General features: G+C 38.3%; 1 protein-coding gene and 1 long non-coding RNA gene across 5 annotated transcripts in view; one reads left to right on the top strand and one right to left on the bottom strand.

The window, feature by feature from the left end:
• The window catches only part of erbb3b (erb-b2 receptor tyrosine kinase 3b), a 45,441-nt gene that overhangs the window by 23,591 nt on the left and 11,171 nt on the right, over window positions 1–10,679 (bottom strand). For all 4 annotated transcript variants that reach the window (XM_061903350.1, XM_061903348.1, XM_061903349.1 and 1 more), the window contains 6 exons: window positions 3,925–4,050; window positions 3,781–3,843; window positions 3,510–3,628; window positions 618–759; window positions 427–540; window positions 42–159 (listed from right to left, as the gene is read on the bottom strand). In XM_061903350.1, the coding sequence (XP_061759334.1) occupies window positions 42–159; window positions 427–540; window positions 618–759; window positions 3,510–3,628; window positions 3,781–3,843; window positions 3,925–4,050 (682 nt within the window). The remainder of the gene's footprint in view (window positions 1–41; window positions 160–426; window positions 541–617; window positions 760–3,509; window positions 3,629–3,780; window positions 3,844–3,924; window positions 4,051–10,679) is intronic.
• On the top strand, window positions 5,235–9,023 carry LOC133554508 (uncharacterized). Its single transcript, XR_009807128.1, has 4 exons — window positions 5,235–5,334; window positions 8,409–8,473; window positions 8,620–8,714; window positions 8,810–9,023. It is a non-coding gene; the product is annotated as an uncharacterized LOC133554508 (long non-coding RNA).

Consider the following 10,679-nt stretch of genomic DNA (forward strand, 5'->3'; position numbering starts at 1 on the left):
TGTAGTTGACGTGTTTGCATTGCACTCCATTACAAACATACCCAAGAATCCCTGTGACCAGGAAGTGAAGACTTCCTTGGATTTTGGTGCAATTGATGAAACTGTCAATGTTACTGGAGTCCACAGTCTGCCTGTGTTCTGCACCTGTGCCTTCACACACTGCCAGGACAAAGCAAAATAAGGATTTCAATACAATAAAATAGAATAGAATAGAAAGTACAGTTTGTACTTAATTTTTCACTGGGGGAAATTCAGCACCACAGTTCGCTCACAATAAACAATAAACATTTAGGTATTTTTACATGTGAATAATATAGTCTATCATACATTTAAGTACAGTCAAAAAGGAACATATGCATGATACACTCTGATGGCTGTCGGTATGAAGGAAAATGTTTATGATGCATAATATTAGTTGTGTCCAACCTTTTGGGCAGAGACCACTGCAAGGCTCACAGCGCCTCTGTCCCTTTCGCTCCACCTCCATCTTGTCTGGGGGACAGACGCTCACACAGGAACTCCCATCTACTACAAAATGAGCTAACAAAAAGGAGAATGAAGGTGAATCGAAATGGTCCAAACAATGCTAAAGTGTGTTGCCGGGATACAACACTCACTGGGGCATTGAGAGACACAAATGGATCCGTATTGATATTTGGCAATAGGGTTAGTCTCCATCTGAAAAGACTGCTTGTTGTAGATGAGAGCTTGTGGACACTGAGGGACGCAGGCTCCAGAGTCGTTGAAATGGCGACACGCCTACATAAAAATACAGCAATGTACACTCATGGGACACTTCAGTTTGTACACTTCCATTTAGAGATGTCAGGTAATGGCTTTTTTACCGATATCGGATATTCCGATATTGTCCAACTCTTAATTACCGATTCCGATATCAACCGATACCGATATATACAGTCATGGAATTAAAACATTATTACGCTTAATTTTGTTGTGATGCCCCGATGGATGCACTAAACAATGTAACACGGTTTTCCAAAATAAATCAACTCAAGTTATGGGAAAAAATGCCAACACAGCACTGCCATTTTTATTATTGAAGTCACAAAGTGCATTATTTTTTAACATGCCTCAAAACAGCTGCTTGGAATTTGGGACATGCTCTCTCAGGAAGAGCATGAGGAAGTTGAGGTGGGCAGGGTTGGGCCGGCGGAGTTGAGGTGGGGGTGGGGGTAGCGGGTTGCGGGAGGGGGGTGTATATTGTAGCGACCCGGAAGAGTTAGAGCTGCAAGGGGTTTTGTTGTGGGTATGTTATGTTACGGTGCGAATGTTCTCCCAAAATGTGTTTGTCACTCTTGTTTGGTGTGGGTTCACAGTGTGGCGCATATTTGTAACAGTGTTAAAGTTGTTTATACGGCCACCCTCAGTGTGACCTATATGGCTATTGACCAAGTATGCATTGCATTCACTTGTGTGTGTGAAAAGCCGTAGATATTATGTGACTGGGCCGGCATGCAAAGGCAGTGCCTTTAAGGTTTATTGGCGCTCTGTACCTCTCCCTAGGTCCGCGTACAAAACAATGTTTTAAAAAGTCATAAATTTTACTTATTGAAACGGGTATCCGATAATTTCCGATATTACATTTCAAAGCATTTATCGGCCAATAATATCGGCAGTCCAATATTATCGGACATCTCTAATTCCATGTCACTGTCGGAGAGATATTAACTAAACGAAATAGGTATATATTAAATGGGTGGTATTGAATGCTAAATAAATTTTTTGATTCCCATTTAAATCATTTGGGTATTTGCCCTCAAACCATTGTTGTATTAAGAAAACACCCCCCAAAATATATGTCCTAATAAGAAAAAGAAAAATATATTAATCTAATCACTTTTGTAACCTTTACATACTGATACTATAATAGGTATTGATAGTATCGACATCTGGATAGATGATCCTTACTTTCTATTGAAGCTTCAGCGGTGAGCTTCTTGTGTTGTCCTGCTCGCTGTTTGTGTGTAGCATGGTCAGCCATTCCATTTTTTCTAGTCCTCCAATGATAATAATAATTGGAAGAAACCTAATTTATTTATCGCCATGGTTGTGAGGATTAATATCTTGAGTTTGAGTTTATTTCGAACATGCATGCATACAACATGATACATTTCAGTTTCTCTATTCAGCATGTTCAAAAAGGAGTAGGAAGAAGCAGAGCTTATAGCAGAGCTCTTAGAAGCAACTTTGCACTGTGGACAGATGACTTGTGGACATCTCTATTAGAAACAACTGAAAATGCGATGCAGTGCAGTTCTCTCTATATCACTTCAGATTGTGTATTAATTTTAAATATTGTGAATAGCAGACTTAAATCCATGTCAAATGAACAACAATAAAGGGGGGACATTAATAAATTTTTAAGCAGTGTTTAAAAATGAAAATAATGCAGGTTTTGTGATAGTGAGCAGTTAATAATAGAAGCAGTATAGCCAATGAGGACCTCGGGATGGGTACCTTTCCCATTTGAATTGATATAGTACCAATTTCTGGTACTTGACACCGATATTTTTAATTTTCAGCACTTTTATGTGTCATCTTATTTTTAGTTTTCATTACCAAATCTGGGGCTTCACGGTGGAAGAGGGGTTAGTGCGTCTGCCTCACAATACGAAGGTCCTGCAGTCCTGGGTTCAATCCCAGGCTCGGGATCTTTCTGTGTGGAGTTTGCATGTTCTCCCCGTGAATGCGTGGGTTCCCTCCGGGTACTCCGGCTTCCTCCCACTTCCAAGGACATGCACCTGGGGATAGGTTGATTGGCAACACTAAATTGGCCCCTAGTGTGTGAATGTGAGTGTGAATGTTGTCTGTCTATCTGTGTTGACCCTGTGATGAGGTGGAGACTTGTCCAGGGTGTACGCCGCCTTCCGCCCGATTGTAGCTGAGATAGGCGCCAGCGCCCCCCGCCATCCCAAAAGGGAATAAGCGGTAGAAAATGGATGGGATGGATTACCAAATCGGGAGATGTTAAAATTGCCATATAAAATCCCTAGTGGTAGTTGGTAGCCTGTCTATGGCAAATCCAATGGAAAATTGTTTACCAGACTCAGTCGGGTTAAGTCTGTTCAGACTGCTTGTTTGCTGACCAAGTGCTTGAACCGGACAAGATATCATGTGCAGCAAAAGGTATTCAAATATGGCACTGTTTAATTTCACGGCAATTAGTACCCAATAGTACCGACAGACTTCAGTCTGTACCAATATAAGTACCGAATTAAATACCCATCCCTAGGAGGGACTGCCTAAAAATGTTCTGCTCACCTCATACTTTTTTGTTTACTGTTCCACCGTCGGTACTAAAAATCTGTAACTGGAGTCGGACAAGAAAAGGATTTTAACTGATTTCGTTTCAAGCTTCTGTGCCTCACCTCAAACCTTCTGGTAGCTACCAGGAAACAATGTTTGACCTCACACTTCAGTGATGATTAGTATTGTATTCAATGTGAAAAGTTAGGTTATAATATACACAAGATAAACATGTCACTTACAAAACAATCCTTATCCACAGGCCCGGTGCATCCTGCAGCACACTCTATATGGCAGCAGTCCCTTGGGCTCGCCCCAAAACAACGACCGTTGCACTGTGGAGCGCACACCGTCTTCGTCACTGAGATGCAACCAGACACAAGAGCGTAGGATATAGGTCATTAACGTGTTGTTGTGTCGTTGTATGTGCGTCATTATGAGGAGAGAAGTTCACAGAATGTCAGAACACCAAAAAAGTTTCCAAAGAGAAAGGCAGCGATTCTGTGCACTCACAGATTTGACAGTGCAGCTCATCAGGCCCCCAGCAGTAATCCCCACAAGATTTGTGACACGAGCCTGAGACATGAGTAAAACGGCATTCAATATCGTTCACGTATTAAAAAAATATTTTTTGTGTGGGGAAAAAACAGTCCAGACCTTGCTGTCCATTGTAGCGGATGTCAATGGGAGCATTGCTGTCCCTTATTATATCTTGCCAGTAGATCCAAGGGCCATAATTCAGGTATTTATTATTAATAATCTGTACTCCTCCCTCCATAATCTCTGTAAAAGAAGTAGACACAAGAGCAGACAAGTTATAGTAATAATACTGTGTAATGATAATACCTGTAGAATATAGATTTGACAATTATTGATTTAATATATTTTTTAATCAATTCTAAAATAAATGATACCTGTCCGTCACACTTCCACTGCATATTTTGCAGATGTATTAATCCACCTTTAATGACTGTATTAAATATATTATCATATATGTATGTATGTATATATATATATATATATATATATATATATATATATATATATATATATATATATATATATATATATATATATATATATATGTATATATGAGAATCTACTGCTGCACTTTCTCTACTGATTAGAAAGCCTACAAAGAAAAACTTTTAATGACAAAATTTGAACATATACAGTAAATGCAACATGTTAAACACATTGTTTGAACAAAATATTAGTAGTAGATATGGCCAAAGAGTAGGCTTCTTCCTACTTCTTTTTGGACAATTTGCAAATGTAAACATGTGATGCTCCTAAACAAAACACGTCAAGCATGTCCAAAATAAATAAACCATAACCAGAGCAATGTGCCACATTTAAAACTAAGTAAATGTAGCAACCTGCTAAATTTCCTTAGTTACATTTGTTTTTAGGGTAACTTGTACTTGTCAGTGTCAGGCTTTCCCCTGACAGTTTGTCTATGTTTGAGTTTTTTCCTCTGCATTTGTCTGTTTTCTCTGTGTTTAGTATCTCCCGTCTTTAGTTCCTGTCTAGTGCTCTTATTTTGTCAGCTTTCTGTCTTGTTCCCTGAGTGCTGTGTTCCTCCTCAGCTGCGGCTGATTGGCACCTGGCCACACCTGTTGCCAATCAGCCCGCTCCTATTTGTACCTGCTTTGTCTTCCCAGTGGGCATCCGTCCTTAATTCAACGTCGAGGTGAGGTTGAAATTACGTTGCGACGTCACTCAACCATATCCCGACCAAATCACAACCAACTGACCCCACCACACCATATGTTGCAAATCTGTTTTGTTTTCATCATTGGGGGACATCGTCTTTTCAACGTCGTTTCAACGTCGTTTCAACGTGTACAATTCAACTTGCCAAACATTCTGCGCGCATCGGCCATTTGCGACAGTTTTCAACGAAACCCCTGCTTGATGGCAGCGTGAACTAAAAGCCAAGCTTGTGCGCATGCGTGCTGAAGTACTTCCTTTCCAGTCCAGCAAGCAAGTCTAAGAGCAAAGATTTGAATTGGAAATCCAACTATTTCACTGCAAAGAAAACCATTGACGTCCATGAAGATTTAGGTTTGTACCTTGAGATAATACTGGTTATTTATATCGGTATAATTTTGGCCCTTTCACAAGAGGGTTGCAGGAAAACGTTTATTTTGACTGTATAAACTGGACCTGAGCAAACTTTTTTTTTCTCCCCAAGCAGACAACAATTTTTTTCCCCACCTGCCCAAAAGCAACCAATTGTTTTTCCAGGCTAACACAATTTTTTTGGGTTCTGTACCCATTGTCTTTTACAGCCGCGCCAGTCACTGTATTCATTTACTTTCGCTTGATTTTGATCTTCAAAACACCCGTCTGGATGGCAGTTACGTTTTTCTGGCTCATTTTAATGTTTATTTAAATGTTGACAGTTTATTTTAAGTACAGGTACTTTTTAATTAGTTCGACCTGTTAGCAAGGCTTTGTCTCAAAAGGCAAGTCCACGGGTTGCACATAAAAGGATCCATGTAATATTAAATGGTATGATCTTTTCTTATTTTTTTATTTTACTGATAAGGCCGGTACTGCTATTACAAGAGCTTTTGTCAAGTATTGAAACTTCCAAATGGTTTCACTGTTGACCTGTTGGCCAACATGTATACTAAAATATATGACAATAAAATATCCGGACAGATTTTGTTGAAAGATGTTTTATGATTGACAATAAAAGACTGCACGGAGCGCAGAAATTTTTGGGGGGTACAAAGTTTTTTCTCTTGGCACAAGAAGGCAACCAACTTTTTTTTTTTTGCAGAGCTTACCGGAGCAAACTTTTTTTTTTTATATATATATATACGTCAGGAGAACAAACAATTTATTTTTCAGTTTTTGCTAAACAATGTCTTTTTTTCCCCAAAAAAAACATACCCTCCCCCACGTTTCATCTGGTCCGCCCCTAAGTCTATGTATATGTACCACTACCGGTAATTGAAAAGCAGAACGTTAATGCAAGGCAATGTACCAATGATTTCAGTTTATGCATATGGAACGACACAGTACACTTGCTATGATACATATGATACCAAAAAGGATAATTTTTTGATAAAACTGTCCTTCCATGTGCAGAAATTGGAGACAGTGGAGGAACTACTCGACCTTGACGAGTTGATAAAAACTCAACCAAGCAAGAAAGATTTGCTTTTAAGTAATTATAACATTATAATTGTGTAGCTGTTTTTACATCGGAAATATTATTGTATTTAGATAGAAATTTCAGGTTATGAAATTGTGTAGATAAAACACGTGTAAATAAAACAGGCCCTATCAGGGGCGTCACTAGACCTAATACTGTACTGGGGCACACCTGAGGCACAAATAATTCATGTGAGCGTGCAAAGCGCGCAAGCAAAAACATTTTTAGCACTTATTTATCATAAAAAATACATAAATAGTGCTTTAAACTATGAAATCATATCAGATTATGTTGTATGGATCTTTGATTAACCACCTGAAATTAACTAATGCATTTGACCTACTTGTGCACTTTTTTACTCCAGACTTCTAAACTGCTATTGGTAAAAGCAAAAAGGAAGAGCAATGAATCTTTTTGAAATATATATTGCAGTAATAATCTGCAAATTTAACATCTACAAAAGTAAAACAAAAAATAAAGCACCCCTACATCTCTGAGTTCTTTTATATTATTTAATTTCCATTTATGGCAATGTGGCTAATCCTATTTCAGATACACAAAACTATAAAATATACACAAAACAATAAAGCCACAGTAGTACAAAAAATTAACAACTGTTGTGTGTCTGTTCAGGGAATCATTTTCTGAGAAGTAAACTGTAACGTCTCGTTTTCATTTTTGCAAAGTGGTCAATCACTCTGGACAGACATGGAAATATTACAGTAACTGTTATACAGTTGACCAGTGGTTCCCAACTGGTGGGTTGTGACATAAAAGTGGATTGTGTGTCATTTTCAGTGAGTCGCAGTCAGATGTGTGCATGAAAAAAAAAAAAGTTTAGGGAGAAAAAAATGAAATTGTGGCAACAAAACCAGATTATTTTAGCCTTTTTTCTAGTGACTATTAGTGAGTATTTTAGCAAAAGGCAAACCGACTAACAAGTTGGAGGAGTATTCAGGACAGACATGGAAATATATTTAAAAAAAATCTAAATGGGGCAACAAAACCAGATATTTTCACCCATCTTTCTGAAAACAAATACAGAAAATGTTACTATTTTTTCTGGAAACAAAACCAGATGCTTTAGCTGCAGCCATTTTTCTGGTGACAAAACAAGATTATTTTAGTCAAAGTCGCACCGATTAACAAGACAAGTCTACTGTGCTATTTTTCTGTGAAATAAACTTGAATGATTTAAAAATTTGGCTCACGACTTGATGATATGGAAAAATGTTTTTCTTCCTGAAGATAAAACCATTTGAGAAGCACTCAACTCACACATGCTGACTCCAAATCATCATTGATGCAGAACCAGCAGACAATAACCAACATTATGTTTCATGTTCATTGGAAATTCCCCCGACAGCTTGTACAGCAAATACATATGTTTGTCTTGATACAAGGAATAACGTTAGCTAACTTAGCATCAACTTAAGACAATGATGTTGCCTAGCTAGCTTGGACTTCACTTACATCTCTCATTCCTCGCTTCTTCTCTGCTGCGGGCGAATAACTTTCTTAAATCCATCTAGGAGTTACAGTTTGAGTCAAATCAAAATCAAAATATTGTAATTAGCAAATTGTTGTTGGCTAACGTTACCTACCTCACGCAGTGATTCTCATCCCCTCTCTCTCGCTCTCTCTCTCAACCGAAGTCTCGATCCACACGTGAATAAATTACCATATTAAGTAGCCATGTGCTCACTGTCTCATGGAGTGAATACAGTAGCAATCAATTACCATACTAAGTAGTATGTGCGCTGTTGTCTATGTTGTGTAGACTTAAAACTCTGAAGCGTTTTTCTTTTATTGGTGAAATTTTTACTGGGGCACTGCAGATCAACAGTAGGGCACGTGCCCCACTGAAATATGTCTGGCGACGCCCCTGGGCCCTATACTTGAATGTATATGTATGTGTTTGCCAGCCCCTTTCCCCAGTGTATGCTAAACCCATTCTCTTGTATATTTGCAGACAGCCAGGCTCTCAAAAATTGGTGGATATGACTTAAAGAGCTGTTTAAGCACCATCATGGACAGGTATTTTCCTCTTTCTCTTTATATATATTAAAAAAAGGCGATGTAAGACCCAAATTCTAATCTATGAGTGCTAGATCGGGAATTATAATAATGCAAAATTCCGTACTTTTTGGCCTGCATGTATGACTTGCGTGTTCAATTTCAAGCTCATGACAAATGAATTAATGTCCAATCTGAACATGAAGGGGAGAGGGGGAAAAAAATAGCTTTGCCGAGACGAAGCTGCTCGATTTAGTCACAGGTGAGTTTGTGTGTGTGTTTAATAACTACATCAACTTGATTGGGGTAAATCACATGCACCCTTAATTAATTTGTATTCTTTTTGCCTGTTTACAGCTAGTGTCTTGGATACCCAGAAGGGGACCGAAACGATGGTCCATGATGCCATAAAAAATAAACTGAAATATGCCCCTGGACGGAAGGGAGGAATAGGATGGGCATCACAGGCTAAATAAATAATTATATCAATTGACATTCTCCATTTTCTTTGTACTTAATTTTAATTTTGCATTAACAGGATTCAGCCTGGAGCTATATATGCACTATGTTTTGTTGTCTTTAATTATATTTATATATTGGTTGATATTACGTTGATAATTGGTTGGTTGATCTTAGGTTGAAACTGAAAGTTGAATCAACGTTGAAATATTGACGTAGATTCTACGTCGGTATTTAAACGTTGATCCAACTTTCATTTTCAACCCAAATCCAACATTATTTCAACACGGGAAAGTAACATTGTTTCAACGTTGATTAAACGTCTCTGTTAGGTAGAAACTGAAAGTTGAATCAACGTTGAAACATTGACGTTGATTCAACGTCGGTATTTGAACGTTGATCCAACTTTCATTTTCAACCCAAATCCAACATTATTTCAACACGGGAAAGTAACGTTGTTTCAACGCTGATTAAACGTCTCTGTTAGGTAGAAACTGAAAGTTGAATCAACGTTGAAACATTGACGTTGATTCAACGTCGGTATTTAAACGTTGATCCAACTTTCATTTTCAACCCAAATCCAACGTTATTTCAACACGGGAAAGTAACGTTGTTTCAACGTTGATTAAACGTCTCTGTTAGGTAGAAACTGAAAGTTGAATCAAAGTTGAAACATTAACGTTGATTCAACGTCTGTATTTAAACGTTGATCCAACTTTCATTTTCAACCCAAATCGAACGTTGTTTCAACACGGGAACGTAACGTTGTTTCAACGTTAATTAAACGTCTCTGTGCCCACTGGGTTGTGTCAGTTGCTGGATCATTGTATTGTATTGTCATTCTGACTTGTATTGACGTTGCCTCATGTCACTCTTGTGTCTTTGCTACCTGTCGTGTCTGGCATCATTTCAGCTATTACCTGTCGTGCTACATCTTGTCCTGGTCGTTGTAGCGGTAAGCTGTTTTTGTTAGCCATTAGCTATTTCCAGTTTTTCTGTTTGTTATCCTCTAGCTTCCATGCTAAAGTTCCTTTTTGTTTTTCTAGCTCCCAGTGCTAGCTCTCTTAGTTTGTTGTTCCGCCCACGTGCGTGCTTTTTGTTTCTTCTTGTGTAGTTTTAATTAAAACAGGTTTTCATATACCATGCCTGCCTCCATCTCTGCATCTCGGGGTTCGACAACAACAAATACCCTTGACAGTCAGAATAGTTTTAATGCAACATACTTTACCACTACTTGATTTTTCTGAAACCCCCCTCAACCCCCCCACTACTTTTACTACGTTATATTGCGCATTATATTTGTTTTACAATCTTTTGATTTCTGCTTGCAAAGACATATAAATCTGGCTTGTTAGAGAGACTTCTGCGAGCGAGCACGGTCACATGACTCTGTTCACCAATCCAACATAAGCATTAGTTACCTTTGACTCTATTTCACAAATCTAACAGAGCCTGGCAGTCACATGACCGCCCTCAAACCACACACTGTGAAACGTGACATGACGTCAGACTAGGCAACACAACTCTTCAATCTTAGTTTAGGGAAAATAACTTTTACATCATGCGCTGTCATCTGTGTCAGTAGAAATGTTCACATTTCAGCAGTGGTGTGCTGTTAGAGCCAGCAAGGACTTCTCTGCTGGCGTAACATTAATCATGATCATAGATCAATATAAGTTCATTTTTATCTACTTTCCATAAAGTATTTATCATATTCTCTTCATGTCTTATTAGGTTCCAGTGTTGCTTGTTTTTACGTTAGAGCTTT

Source organism: Nerophis ophidion, linkage group LG06 (genome assembly GCF_033978795.1).
Source record: "Nerophis ophidion isolate RoL-2023_Sa linkage group LG06, RoL_Noph_v1.0, whole genome shotgun sequence".
Taxonomy (NCBI): domain Eukaryota; kingdom Metazoa; phylum Chordata; class Actinopteri; order Syngnathiformes; family Syngnathidae; genus Nerophis; species Nerophis ophidion.